We start from the raw sequence: 16,284 nt of genomic DNA on the forward strand, positions 1-16,284 counted from the left end.
TTGGAGGGTCTCAGGGGTTGAGGTGACCAATGGATGTGATATTCTGTTACATTATTTCTTGTTATTCTTCTTTTAAAGTTCTGTATATCTATTTTTTTTCTTTATAAAACTTTATTAAAATTATTGAAAGTAAAAGATGGGGTGGAGGACTCTGATGTAAAGGAGGGTACTGAGGACTCTTATGTGATGGGGGGAAGTGGAAGAGAACTCTGATGTAAGAGGGGACACTGAGTACTCTGATGCTCCTTAAAAGCTGGGCATCGGGGGGATCTGATGTGAAAAGAAGGGTGGGGGGAACTAAAATTGTAGCAGGGACCAGCTGAGATTCGAACCATGGATGAGCAGGATGATCGTACTCAAGTTGATTGATCGATCAACTTGGGTTCAACTTGGTATCAACTTGGGTACAACCAGCATGTTGGATTTTGTTTGCGATTATATAGCCGCTAGCAATAATCACTGTGTGCTCTCCAAACCGGGACAGCTCCTCTGCTCCCCACTGGGAGAACACAATAGCCCAACAGGCAGGATTCCCCCATCAACACTCTATATATGGCCAGCTTAAGGACTCTGATGTGAAAGAGGGGACTGAGGACTATTTTGTGTAAGGGGGGGGGAACCTGAAGAATCCTAATATGAAAGGAGGTGGGAGAACTGAAGACACTGATGTGAAAGAGGGGATTCTAATATGACGGGGAACTCCATTTTAGACTGGGGTGCCTCAAGATTTTGCATGCTTTCAAAGGATGACTGAAAAAAGGGTGGGAAATACTGCTCTAAACCAGTGGCAGCTGGTGTTCCACGGGCCGGGGGGGGGGGGCCTCAGACAGACTGCAGCTACTAACCCCCAGACCACACCGGGCCGCACACCATACCACCCCCCCCCTTGCCGGCTTACTCACCTAGCCTGGATATTCATTCGCTATTGTCACACAACTGGGTGGGCTCGGGACTTAGTGCTCTGCGCCCCGATCCCACCCCTTTTTTTAGCCTATTAGAGCCTCTGGCTCTAATCAAATGCTAAAAAAAAAAAAGCCCCATTGAACTCCATGCGTCGGTCGCCCCACATGTAGATTAGGGGGCCTGACGCATGGATATATGCACCAATGCATCAGCCTCCACTGCTACACCATACATAAATATTGGCTTTAGATACACTTTACCAAACAATAATAAAAACAGTGTGTTGCACCTTAAAGAAAATCTATCATAAAAGGAATGTGAAAACTGTCCTGGATGACCTTTCTTCCTGAAAAGTCTGGACTGCTTCTTGATATGTTGTCCTATTTGAGCTGCTTACCTGGAGCAAATACACAGGCAAGAACATCTAACTTTCCTCTGACTTTTCTGATCTGCATAGATGTTCTGGGTCAGTGACTCAGAAAGTACTGAAGCCAATGAGACAGCATAACAACCAGGCGGTTTGATTTTCAGAATGAGGTCAGCAGTGACTGCCCTTGTATTTCTCTCTTGACAGGTTTACTTTAACTATGCATGTCTGATGAAAGGGTCATTTTAAAACTGTTCCTTAACTGGCATGGGACCTTCAATATTAATGTCCATGTGCAGGATGTAGCTTGTGTAACTTGAGCCAGAGGTCTTGAAAAAGAAACAAATAAAATTCCTGGCCTAATTTTACCATCTCGCTTTCCCTGAGCGTCACTTGCAGTAAATATTCCTTGCGGTAAGTTCCACATGATCTGAATCTTTTTCAACAGCATGTGATATCTTGCTGCAGTCATATTGTACTAAAAATAAACAACTTCGACCGCTGTCAGTTTGGATGTACCTACTGCTCAAACAGAGCTGTGGTCACAAGTCATTCAGCTAACATTGGAAATAAAGTTGATTGTAATGTTTCAATGTTTGAATGTTTAAAGAAGATCTAAACCCATCACTGTTTTGCTACAATACTTTGCGTCATATATTTTCATAATTTCTTACATCTTGGTGCTGCTAATCTACTTTTTTTTGGCCTTTTCAGCCATGTCCGGATGACATGTGCTCACTCCAGCATTGGCATCGCAATATTGCTCTGGACTGACTTTCTGATGTCTTTGCACAGATGCTTGTATTCTCTATCTGGATGCATGTGGCAGGGTAAAAAAACTGGGGCACAAGTGGGAAATTATGTCACCCCGTAAAAGAAAGTGCCTTAACAAGGGCCTTCCTTTCAGGATCACTGGTATTATTTTACTGGACGTTACAGATTTAAAGAGGTTGAAAACAAATTTAACATGTTAAAGTTAAACTATTAATTATAATTACGTATGTGTGTATATATATTTATATATATATATATATATATATATATATATATATATATATATATATATTCCATTAATGTTACTAAATGTTTAATGTGATCAGCTGAGAATGTGTAAAAAGGTAAAATTCCTTAAAAATGTGAGATTTGATGGTCCTCATTACTGACATCCTGCTTAAAATGCTAATTGTACCACTGTAATGCTGAGTGTTTGACTTCAGAGCTTTCTGTATCATAGAATTAGGAGCCAACGTAAATGGTTTAATGTTTTCTGTAAAGTAACACAAAAAGTTCCAGTACTGTATGATTTACTAACTTAAAGTATATCTAAATCCCATTTCTTTTGGTTTTGGATACTGTAGGGAGAGTTTAGAACTGCTGACTATTTTTTTGGCTTTTGTTTTTAGTTTTCTGTCTTTTTGGGGACATGTCCCTTCACTTCCAGGCTTGAGACATATCAGGAAGTGAAAGGAGATCTCCCCAACTGAAGGAAATCCTCTCCTGGAAAGTTATCACCAAATCCAGTGTCCCTATTGTGAGGTTTCTACTTTTTCCTGCTCCAGTGATAGCACAAAATGTTCGATTTTCTCTAATTTTCAGTACCTATGACAAAAGTTACCAGAATAAATATAATGAATCTATCTAGTGAGGACATAGATGGCAATAAAAATCCTAAAGAATGTAAAAAAATGAACTTGATATAAATCATTAGCTAAAATCATTATTTCTTCTTCCTCGTAGATGCAAAGAGATATTGCATACTCCGTTCGAGAGGGCCCAGCAGTCCACCGACCTGGGTCAGCAACATATCCCTCTCATGGAGGCCCGCTATCTCCACCTCCCACTCCTGTGCCACATTCAATGCCACCATCTCCGTCAAGGATTCCCTATGGAGGAGGGCGACCTCTGGTTGGGCAGAGCAACACCACAATACAAAGGGAAAGGATATCCAGCTTACCAGTTTCGCGATCCATATCACCGAGTCCTAGTGCCATCTTGGAAAGAAGGGATGTGAAACCAGATGAGGATCTGGGTGGCAAAAATGTCCAGTTAATGCGCAGTGATGGCATGTATGTGGAACCTTACATGTACCATGAAGGTCGCATGAGTATTGCATCTTCCCATGGAGGGCACCCAGTGGACATGCCAGACCACCTTCTTGCTTTCCACAGGGGAGCAATGAGATCTTCTAGCACTTACTCAAACTCTTCTATGCAAATGGAGATGATGGAACAGTCGGTTTATAGACAAAAGTCTCGAAAACACTCAGAAAGTCATTTGCCAACGTTTGGCTCAAAAACTCCTCCGGCCTCTCCTCACAGGGTGGCAGATATAAGGATGATGGAAATGCATGGTCACAACCCCCACATGCCTCCGCATGGTATACAAAGTGAGAGGTCTTCTCCAATCCGGCAGTCATTTAAAAAAGAACAAGGACCTGGAGTTTTTGTGGAGGCCAAGGTCCGGAACACGGGTGGAATAATAGGCATGGCTGATATTGTACCATCTCCTACTGAAAAACAAGTATTCGGCGGATATGGAGTTCCTTCCGTGGCACAAAAAGATATTTATAATCGGTAAGTAGACTATGTAATGGTTTTGCATTCTCTTTGCCTCCTTTGCGGTCAATTGAGAAACTCTTAGTTATTAGGTCCAGTTGAGTTTCTGTTGTGACAGTAATAAAGCTTAAGGGATTTTAGAGGGCCTCATTTCCAAAAGTGTACCAGCTTAATCAATGGATTCAGAAACTTGGAGCCTGAATGTTAGCTATGGGCAGTTAAACACTGTAAGGGCCACCAAGGCCTGAAAACTAGAGGCTCTAAAACACAAGAGCCATACCCAATAAAATCAAATCTGCATATAAAACTGCACTGCTAGGACATAATACAAACATTTGTATTTCAAGTAAGAAGAAAATACATTTTTTAACTTATCTAAAAGCCCTATATCTAGCCATAATTAATTTTATGAGTTAGGGGTTTTTGTTATGTAAAAAAGGTTTGTACTATAGCATATCCGTGTGGCTATTTATGTAGATTTTGTTCATGTGGGTATGGCTTTGGACGGTTAAAACCTAAAACTTTTATAAACGAGGCAGACTGTATTATGACATATGCCTGAATATGCACCTCCCAACTTTTGATTAATTTTAGGACTGTTCAAATGATTGGTTGGGGCTTACTTGAGAAAAGGTGTGGTTTCACTTTGTAGGAAAGAGGCTAGACATAGCCGGGGGGGGGGGGGCTAGTTATTTGGGAGTATTTCTGATTTCACATCAAACTGCATTGGGAGGTGTGTATGCAAGCACAACGAAATGTTTCCATTGTACGTACTCTTGCCATGCACTTGTTGTTTTGCATAAAAAGTAAAAATGCAGCCCATAAGCTGTGGGCCATAAGGCACACATTTCCTTATTCCTTGTATTTCTTATCCTGTTGAATTAAAATGCTGCAATCACTTATTTACTTGTTCAGCAACAAAATATAACCCAACAATCTTTGTTTAGATGCTTACAGTTTATTTTTTTTAGCTAATCTGGAAGGAGATGCATGTATTTCACATTTTCTAATGGACAACTAACTCAACTGCATGTGTGTTGGAACATTTTAGACTGCTATTCATGGCTGTGCTGCCAATGGGGAGATAACTTATGATGGTTGAAAAAAAATATTGCTGTGGTTTTGCAGAATGCCAATGCTGGTTTGCTTCAGCTTTTTCCGCTTCCATTCCTGACTTTCCCTTAAAATGTAATGATACTTTCCTAAACCTTTAGATGTACACTCTGATACAAACGTATATATAATATTAGGTAATATAACAAATTAGCACTTTTACCGGTTTTCCTCTTAATGGACAAACAGTTGATTTGTAATCCAGGGTCTAAATATTTTATATCTGCTCCTGGCCCTAGTTGTAACTCATGCTATCATCGCACCTTACATGGGGAGGAATAGTGGTTGCTCCTATTGCATCATGCAACTGGAATAGTTTTTCTTTCATTTTGGTTCAGAACTAAAGCTTTGATATGTAAAGTAGAAGAGGTGACCACACATAGGTCCTAAAGTTCTGAAGTCTGCTGCCTGTGATTTTGTCTCTACTAAGAGTACAAACCTTCAAAGGGAGATAAATACTTTCATCCTGTTAACCTCCTTAGCGGTGATCCCGAGCGTGACTCGGGGTTGGTTTTTCATATCAGGAGCGGTAACCCCGAGTCACGCTCGGGGTGGATTGCAGAGAGAGCAGCGGTGTTCTCTTACCTTCTCCTGGCGATCCAGCGATGATCTCTCATTGCTGTGACCGCCAGCCGAGAGTCCCGCCGCTCCTCCGTCCTCCGTCGCTCTGATCACTTCCTAGTTCCGTTCCCTGCAGCAGCAATGCTGCATGGGAGCGGAACTAGGGAGGGAGATTAAAAAAAAAAAAAAAAAAACGTTGCACAAAACACATTTTATAATATATATATATATATATATATATATATATATATATATATATATATATATATATATATATATATATATATATGCATATATATATATATATATATATATATATATATATATATATATATATATATATATGCATATATATATATATATATGTATGTATATATATATATATATATATATATATATATATATATATATATATAATATATATACACCGGTATATATATATATATATGCATATATATATATATATATATATATATATATATATATATATATATATATATATATATATGCACACACACATATATCTATATATAATATATAATACATGAATTATAATCTAATCAATAATATAATTTTATTATATATATTATATATTAAATAATAAAATAATATTATTGATTCGATTATAATTCACGTGTTTGTGTTTCAAATTTATCACATCTGGGATGTCTACTAGACTCTTGTTTTGGTCAGGTTTAAGTCAGTAATTACTAAGAATTGTAGCCCTATAATACATAACACCAAATTTCCATGAAAAGAATTGTACCGCTTTTGGTATGTAATTCCTGACATAATCATACCGCCAGGGAGGTTAAAGAGGACCTGCCATCTGGGAAAAAGGCAAGCAGAAGGCGAAAGGTTATCCCAGCAGCTTATCCTGACCCCGTTACTGATTTTCCCTGTTCTGCATTGTGTCTCCACAAGATATTTGCCTTCTACCGGTCATCAGGAAGGCATCTCCAACAAGAAGAAGCAAACATCTGCATCTACTAAGACGTCTACCTCCACAAAGGCACACTCCACCTGTGTGGAGATAGACATTTTGGTAGATTCAGAGTTTGGCTTCCTCTTGTCGGAGCTGCCCACCTGATGACTAGCAGGGTTGCCTCCAGCTGGTAAAAGAGGCTTAGTGTCAATGGTGCTAAAAGGAAATAAATCATGAGTTAGGTATGTTTTCTTTAGAAAAGTTGGCAACAATTGTAATAGCTTTTGACCTGATCATCATTAGGGAAATATTTAAGAAGAAGCAGGAGAAGTGGAGGCAGCATAGACCACAAAATATCAATGAAGCACAAGCAGGGAAATTCGGGCCCTGCGTTTCCTCATGTACAGCTTCCTCGTCAGCATAAAAATACAGTAAGACAGTAGTAACATCACCAAAACTGACTCAAAATCTCTCTAGACTTAACCGGCCCATACACTAGTAGAACTTTGTTCTCAAAATTTTTGTTTTCATTTCTAATGGTTAGTTTGTTCAATGGATAATTGTTTTTGACTGTAGTTATATAAAAAATTGACATGGCAGGTTTTTGTTTGGGAAAAATCAAACAATTTGTAAATCACATGTTCTAGGCATGAGACAAACCTGTCCGAGATTTCATTTAGGTAGCTGGTATGAATGAAATTTTAAGGGCTCCCAAAATTAGTTGACTCAATGATGGCAAGATTGAATTCCCTGATGAACAATTTTTCAGAATTTTATTCAAATGTTTGAGCAAACTTCTGATTTAAAGATGGTTTTAAATTTGTCCTGTTCAGCAGGGACCAGACAAATTTCGATCCATGTGTGGCCATGCCAGTTCAATAGAAATCAATGGTTAAATGAATTTCTGTCAAAGGGGCTTGTTGGAAAATTTTCTTGCAGCCATTGCTCAGTGTATCCTGACATTGTAGAGTCCCGCTGTCAGAATACAACGTCCCAGCGGGAAGGATTCTTCTGTCCACTCTGCTTGTGGATGGAGGAATCATTTTCTTTATTTTTTGTTCAGCCTGCTGGTCAATCACAAAAACAAAATGAGTCGTGTATGACCAGCTTTAGTAAGAGCCGGTTCACAAAGGCGCGACCCGACTTTGCCGGGCGACCTTGGAGAGACATTCACGGACTTCATATCATTGAAGTCAATGCAGGTCGCTCCAGGTCGCCCCAAAGTAGCTCAGGACCCTTTTTCTAAGTCGGAGCGACTTGTGTTGCTCCTATTAGAACGGGTCCTGTGCTAATCTATGGCAGGTGACCCACGGCGACTTGTCAGGCGACCAGGTCGCCTGACAAGTCGCCCCAGTGTGAACCGGCTCTAAGAGGCAACAGTTCCTGAGATTATCTCATAGTGAGGCTCAACACACACTACTAAGATGTTTCCCTATAAGATATAAAATCTTCACTTAAGCTCAGGTCCACTTTACAGAAAAGATCATCACTAGGAACTTTGCTATGCTATGTGCCATCTGCAGCAGCACTTAAAATGCCTTTACACCATCCCTAAATTTGAGGCTGTCCACTGTCCTAGGCCTCTAGTTCTGTACCTCCTCTAGCCACTTAAGCCCCGTAAGATTTTACCCCCTTCCTGACCAGGCCCTATTTTGTGATTCGGCACTGCGTGACTTTAACGGACAATTGCACGGTCGTGCAACGCTGTACCTAAACGAATTTGACGTCCCTTTTTTCCCACAAACAGAGCTTTCTTTTGGTGGTATTTGATCACCTGTACGATTTTTTGATCATGCGCTATAAACAAAAAAAGAGCGACAATTTTGCAAAAATAACAATATTTTCCGCATTTTTTTATATGAAATCCCCCCCCAAAAAATGTAAAAATCTAAATTTTTTAACATTTTTAGCCAATTTGTTTTCTGCTACATATGTTTGTTAAAAAAATATCACAATAGGCGTATTTTGATTGGTTTGCGCAAAAGTTATTGCGTTTACTAACTAAGGGAAAGATTTTTGTCATTTTTGTTGTTTTTTTTTTTTTTTAACGAGTAATGGCGGCGATCTGCGATTTTTTGCGGGACTGCGACATTGCGGTGGACAGATCAAACCCTTGACTGACATTTTTGACACTTTTGGGGGTACCAGTGACATTACTACAGTAATCAGTGCTATACATATGCACTGTTACTGTAAAAATGACACTGGCAGGGAAGGGGTTAACTTTATTGGAGAAGGAGGGGTTAAGTGTGTCCCTAGGGGCGTGTTTCTAACTGTGCAGGGATGTGGCTTTACATGTAACAGCAGAGATCTACGGTCCTACATAGCAGGACCGTATGATCTCTGCTGTTACACAGGGAAGAATGACAGGCAGCTTTGTTTACATTAGCTGCCTGCCTTTCTCCCTTCACAGTGGACGATCGCGAGTGACCGGCGGACATCGGGTCCGCCGTTCACTCGCGCGGAGGTGTCCGTGAACAAGTGGGGGCGGGAGCGCGCCTCCGGCGGCGCACGCTCGCCCCCTATTGGCTCACAGACTAGTGACGTACCGGTACATCACTTTGCCTGGCCGCGGCTGACCGCCGCAGTATATGTACTTGTGGCGGTCGGCTACCGGCTAGAGGGTTAGAAGACTCTTAATCACCTACAAAGAGTGACGCTGCTCATGGCTTTCTCACTTGCCCTAGAAGAGCATGGATCCCCCAGAGCAATATACAATGAACTCAATAATGACAGTGACTATAAAGTGCAGACCTTTGTTTTGCAGCTGCATACTTGTCATTCGCCAAATCTTCTATACACAGATGTTTTCTCTCAGCTTAACATATATGACTATAGCAATTATTCTGTTCAGTCCAATGAAAGTGTCCTGTGGCTTCCCTAATGGCATTGTGCCTGAAGTATGTGGAGAGGAAGGCTGTTACAAGATTGGTATGCACAATATTGCTAAGCTATGCAAGTGTAAATAAATAAATCATAAATGATGTGTTAAGGCAGCAGTGCTCTCATCATTTGGCTGCCTGTTGAGTCAGGAGATCTCAAGCTGGCCAAACACCTGTAGATTGGGCCACCTGAGACTTTCCCTCGCCAACAGAACGTCCGATCAGGGTGACTGCCAAATCTGACAAACATGGGTGAACCAGGTGGGAGCGAGCTGTATATATCGTGAGGGGAATGCTAGAAACAGCTAGTTAGTAGCTGCATAAATGCACAGATGCGGCTCCTAAATTATTGCACTTTTTGTAAAGTACAGTCTACCCCCATTTAGTTTGCCAGGACATTGTGTATCTTGAACAGTTGCAATTTTTCACCCTAAGCAAACATTTTTTTTTTTTTAATTTTTTAATTCCTTTTTCTATCTTGGTGCTGTTTATATCCTCTGGCCTCTTTTTGTAAAATAATTAATTTTTATTGCTTTTAATACAAAATAATACAACACCAAAAACAGCCTCGCCCCAAATAAGTACACTTACAACAAAGAAATCAAATAGTGACACGCCCATGAAATGACCAGGTGGCCCAGATTTGGACCACAGGCCTTATGTTGGACATGTGCTCTATTACATCATTACATTTGAATTGTATCGGCATGCGCCTCCATTCTCGGCATCTTACTGATTGCTTTTGAGACAACCAATACTGAAATTTTACATTCCCACTTTAATGTTATGTAAGTTTGAGAAACAAATATATTACTGCATCTACAGTATATAGTGGGAATAATTGCATACAAATTATGACCCTTCATCATAGTTTGTAAACTTAATGCCCCCCTTATGAAGATTTGAAATTTGTCCTGTTATAGTATGTTAAATATCTTTATCTTTGATATTACTCATTTTCTGCCTAGCTGATTGTGTAGCTTAGAAAGACCTTATCTAAACTAGACAATCATCTTCTTTCTGTTCTTCAACGACAACACTATCTCCATTTATCTGAATTTGCTAAGTTGTCTTTCACTTCCTGAAAAGGTTGTCAGTCTTTCTTAGACAAACATGCCTAGACCTGCCCGGCCAGACACCATTCCCTCCTATCCTTCACCATGATCTCCTCCTGTCTTCATTGCCTCGTGTAGGCTAGCAGCTTCTCCTGAGAGAGAGAGGGAGAGCGGCACAATATATGAAAGAAATAAGGTACAAAGGAACATTTTTGAAAGTTTAGAAGGATACGGAGCCATTTCTATTGCTCATTATATGTGAGTAATGAGTTTTAGGCTCCGTTTCCACTAGTGTGACTTGTCATGAGACTTTGGACACCTAAAGTTGATTTCAATGGCACCCTTTGCCATCTATGCCACTTTAAAATCAGCGAGGTTGAAAAGGTGTGTAAAGTTGGATCAAAGCTGCACTCAAAGTCGCACTCTAAATCGCACAACTTAAGAGTTGTACTAATGGAAACGTAGCCACTAGGCTAGACTGCGACTTTGGAGTGTGACTTTGATCCAAATTTACGCTCTCTGGATCAAAGTCGCATCAAAAGTTGCATCAAAGTAGTGCAGGTATCTTTTCAAAGTCCCATAGATGGGAACAGGTGCCATTGAAACCAATGGGCTGTGACTTGTCATGTGACTTTGTGTGTCCAAAGTCACATGACAAGTCACATTAGTGGAAACAGAGCTTTAGTTTACGTTTCCACTATTGTGATTTAGAGTATGAATTTAATGCGACTTTGATCCAACTTTACACTCTCTGGATCAAAGCTGCATCAAAGTAGTGCAGGCACTTTTTCAAGGTCGCTGATTTTCAAAGTTGCAGAGATAGGAATGGGTGCTATTGAAATTAATGGGCTTTGACCTGTGTCCAAAGTCACATGACAAGTCGCACTAGTGGAAATGTGGACTTGGTGTGGTTCCTATGGTAGTCTTCATTCAAAATAGATGGAAAAATTGTAGCGCTAATCAGAAATATAAATGAATAAAGTCCATATAAAAAGTCCATGTAGGAAATTATTATCCACGTGATGATATAAAACCACACCGACACTCCAGGGAATATTAGAGGTGTAATAGAACCGCCACCAACAGAGGTATCAAAATACCCTTACCAGATCAAAAGATCAGAGAGGCTATATACGACAGATGACACAAATCTGTGAGGCATCGATCTAAAACCCAAATTGTTTCCACATCGTGTCTTCCTTCCCAAGTCACTGGACCACCTTAGCAGTCTCTCAGAAGAAAGCAAAATTTGCCTCTCATAGTGTAGTAAATCCAACAAATGTTTATTGTAAAAATAGAGAGAAACTCACATTTTTGCAGAGTGGCAGCAGCGTATATGTATGGTCAGTTCGTGGGCATGGTTTTGTTTCAAACCAAGAAAATGGCCGCCCTCTTCCTCAACTGCGCATGCGTCCGACATCCACCAATGAGGGTCCACCCTATGCATATTTCGGCACACACAATGACTTCTTCATTCAAAGCCCAGCACAGATATTCTGTATTTGTGCCCCTCCCCCCTGTGTCCTGTGTGAATTGTTTCTTCATTTTCTCATGAATTGGGATTACAGTGCATCCTTACTGATCATAGAACACTGGGCCGGGAACCTATGGTCCGCTCCTCCCATTCTTTATACGCCCACTGACTACCTCCCTGGAAGTGATGTCACTAGCTTTCAGTAACCACAACCACTTGCTGCTCTTGAAGTCATGTGACAGCACTGAAAACTGCAAAATAAAGGGAGAAAAACTGGCATTTTTTTAGTTTTGACACATAAGGCTGAACTCCGCTCAGATTAATTATTGCTGGGGAGAATTTTAGGTATTAGACTGTACTTCTACTTTAATTGAGATTTTGGTTTATGAATAATTTATATTTGAATATCAATTCTCACTTTGCACTTGTCTTCCTTCTCAACCTGTCATTTTACCAATAATCTGCCTATAAAATGTTTTATCCTTGAAGTGTGTAATTCATACCCCTGCTACGAGGCAGAGCTGCTTAGCTAGTTTGTTGTTGGTTTGGAGATAAAATGTAATCAGTATACAGAATGATGCCTGATAACATTCATGAGAAATAAACCGTACACGGTATTTACTCAGAAGCTAGATAGAACATTTTCTGCTCTCATAAAATCAAAACATTTTTAATAAAGCAAAGGTACAGGGTAACTCCTACAATACAAATAAATCCTTTACTGATCTGACTCTGATATTCTGAAATCTGATTGGTTCATGCAAGTGACTGCATCATTGATTTACTTTATGCTATGGTGAGGATGCAGCTAACCACTTGATGCTGAGGGCAATTATTTCAGTTTTGCACACACGTTAAAATCAGCATTATTTGCTAGAAGATTATTTTCTAAAAGCAAAGTCCCTGGAGAATAAAATAGTGGCTGTTGCAATTTTGTTTGTCACGATATTTGGACATCCATTTATCCCTGGAGAATAAAATAGTGGCTGTTGCAATTTTGTTTGTCACGATATTTGGACATCCATTTATCCCTGGAGAATAAAATAGTGGCTGTTGCAATTTTGTTTGTCACGATATTTCGACATCCATTTATCGAAATGCTAATTTTTAGGAAAAAATACACTAAAATGAATTTTAGTGTGCACAAAGAAAATAAAATTTTTAATTTTTTGGTAAAATGTAAAAGATGATGTTGCGTGAAGTAAATAGATGCCAAACATGTCAAGACTCAAAATTGCATGCAACCGTGAAATGGTGACATACCATGGTACCTAAAACATTTTCATAGGTGATGATTTAAAAGCCTTTTATTGCTTATAATTCTAGAGTTAATCCTAAATGATGACCCTAGCATTATTGCTCTCACTCTGATGTTCGCATACTTCACAATTTGTGGTTTAATTGCTGTTTACATACACATGCGGGACTTACATGTTTGCATTTGCGGCAATGTGCGGGGACGCTTTTCCATTATTTTTTCAATGATTTTAAATTATTCTAATTTTAAAAAATGTTTACACCTTTTTTTTATCTTTTTTTGAATTACTTTATTGCTATTACAATACATGTTTACAATTGTACAATGTACATGTGATCGCTTTGGGCAAGTAACAGGCACCTGAGGACATCAGGGGTTTATTAGACCCCCAGTGTCTCCCCTGCCCTACAAAGCAGCTATTGTTTGTTTGTGCTTGTTTTGTTTTTGTTTTTAACTGAGCGATTTCTTAAAGTAGAACTATAGTCATTTCTTTTTTTTTTTTTTTTGATAGAGTAAGGAACCTAAAACCGGTAGTGAAAGGACATCCCCCCCCCCCTTCCCCCGAGGTCACCAGAACTAGTGTCCCCACTGAAAGATTCCCCTCTGTTGCTTTTCTGGGGACAAACCAAGATTTTGAATTTTCTTTTACTTTCACTGATAACAGTAAACAGTACAAATAGAGAGGGTGAATCTCCATAATTAGGCAACAGACCTGAATAAAAATAGGTGTTCTTTTCCCTCTGCACTATATCCAAACCCCCCCCCCCCCCCCCCAAAAAAAAAAAAAGGTTTTACCTTAAGGCCCCTTTCACACTTGAGCGACTTGTCCTGCGACTTGGGACTGCAAAGTCTAATGACAAGTCATACTCTATGATTTCTAATTACCGTTCAAATTTGTGCGACTTCAATGCAGTCCCTGTACTACTTTGGTCCGACTTTGATGCATTTTAAAGCGGAGTTCCGGGCACAAAATCGACCTAATCGATTTTGTGCCCATCCGCTTGCTTTGCTTCACCTGAAAAGGAATTGGATAGTTAGGATTATTTTTTTTTTTTTTACTTACCTTGTAATTGTAGAAAGAAATACTCACCTTCTTTCACTTCCTCCCTCTGCGCCGCGGCCCGCGCCGTCACTTCCGGTTTGCAATGATTCCTGGGAGCTGAACGTCATCGCTCCCAGGAATCAATGCGCCTTCACCGGCCCCTCTCGTCACTTCCAGTGCGACGCCGCAATTTACCTGCTAAACAGCTTCTGGGCATGCCCAGAAGCTGTGTATGAATGCTGCGCCGCGCCGGAAGTGACGAGAGGGGCCGGTGAAGGCGCATTCTGGGAGAAGACGATGCGGAAGAGGATCGCGCTGGCTTCAGCTGCCCACAACAGAGATGGCAACGCTGTGGAAGAAGTTTTATAAGTGAGTATTTCTTCTTGCAGGTAAGTGCGAACCCGGGACAGATCAGAGGCTATCCGTTGTGGAATGTACTAGCCCTGACTGTCCCGGGGGTATGTTCATTGAAAAAATGTTTCTGTGCCCGGAACTCCGCTTTAAGGTCCATAGACCTCAAGATTGCACAGACATTGCTTCAAGTCCAGTCAAAATGCGGCAAAATCACACGACTTTTAGGTCGCACAAGTGTGAAAGGGGCCTTAGTTATACTTTACCAGTAATAAACTAGAATACATTTATTGTGATCTTTAAACAAGTCAAAGTCATTTTGAACACAGAAGCTGGGTTCAGAAGTAACATTTCTAGATATTTAAGCTGTTTTTCATATTTGGTCTCTTCCGTGACGTGATGTGCTAAGAAGAACAGTGTAGAAGTACTTATTAGCATGAAAACAATCCTGAATTTGTGCCTTGGCTGAAATCAGAGCTCAGACATTACCCTGTGATTATGTGCTGTGTTAGTAACTGATTTTGGTATTGGAAATAAACTAAACATTCCTGCATAGTTTTTGCTTGCGCCTTTTTTTTTTTTTTAAACTAAAAGCAAAATACTTGTGTATACCCCGTTGTTCACCGCCAGCACACAGATTTGCATCTAAGTACTCGGTGTCACATATGTGCGCACCACCACTTCACCAACGTGCTCTTCTGTATTTAGCCCGTTCAACGAACAAGCAATCATTTCCTAGTATATGCCCAGGCATGCCCACAACAATTTAAAAAAAACTATTAAGCCCTTTGGCATTAAAGGTGAACTTCAACAACCTAAAAACCCTCCCTTTGCAGTGAGGCTGCCTCAGGCTATCTTTTTTTAATTGCCTTGCCTCTAGATCCTGCTGGGCTAGACACTACAGGGAGAGTGCCTGGAAATTACCTTCTGGAACCCACTGGGTATGGGTAACAAGGTAGCCAGGTTCAAAGCTGCCAGTATTGCCTCAGCTCTTGCTCTATCTCTGAAGATTCACTCCGTGAGTAGGCTGGTTGTGCCTAGCAACAGTGAGCTGCCTCATTTATATCGGTCACTGGGCACCTGTCAAATCCTTAGAGAAGGTTTCTTCTCCATAAATGTGCACCTCGGCTTGCCAGAATGGTACATGGGATGCTAACCTTTGCAGATGCTTAGGTGCAGGAGTTGGTATCCCAGGGACTACAATTTGGAGATTTACTCCCTGCCCATTCCTTAGTTTCTCACCTCCAAACTTTCTAGGTCTCTGCACAGAACACAAGATCTCCTTTAAGCCCTCTCAAAACCCAAAGTCCACTTCCAGTCCATCTTGAATTTCAAAACTTTGAATATGTTCATTTAAATTCAGAAAGTTTGCATGGACTTCACCGGGTCTGTCGTTGCCTTCCTTCAAAACAACAGCAAGAGAGGGGCGCACCAACCTCATGCATTACCACTAAATTAGTTTATTTAAAATGAAAAAAAAAAAAAAAAGCAGCATACATTATACTCACAAACGCATGATAATTGTACTCCTGTAAAAGAAGTGGAACCAATTGCCTCAAAGACTGCCGGGATACACCAATGGTGCTGACAGACGTGATGGCGTCCGTATATGCCTGGCTGATGCGTTTCGAGGGAGGACCCTCTTCTTCAGAGCCAAAAGTCCTACTGGCCCATCATAAATTCACAAGGGAATATATAGCCAATCTGTACTACCCTCGATAGTTAGCCCCACCCACAGGAAGCAAAGGTAAGGGGTATGAGTTGCTAGGGTGGGGTTTGTTTACTGAAAGTCAGCAAC

The 16,284-nt window shown here is 40.4% G+C and overlaps 1 protein-coding gene across 10 annotated transcripts in view; it reads left to right on the forward strand.

The window, feature by feature from the left end:
* Positions 1-16,284, forward strand: part of KIAA1217 — a 958,874-nt gene that overhangs the window by 869,156 nt on the left and 73,434 nt on the right. For all 10 annotated transcript variants that reach the window (XM_082258357.1, XM_082258354.1, XM_082258356.1 and 7 more), the window contains one exon: positions 3,008-3,843. In XM_082258357.1, the coding sequence (XP_082114483.1) occupies positions 3,008-3,843 (836 nt within the window). The remainder of the gene's footprint in view (positions 1-3,007; positions 3,844-16,284) is intronic.

The sequence above is a fragment of the Pelophylax lessonae genome (genome assembly GCF_965119305.1).
Source record: "Pelophylax lessonae genome assembly, chromosome: 5".
In the NCBI taxonomy this organism is placed as follows: Eukaryota; Metazoa; Chordata; class Amphibia; order Anura; family Ranidae; genus Pelophylax; species Pelophylax lessonae.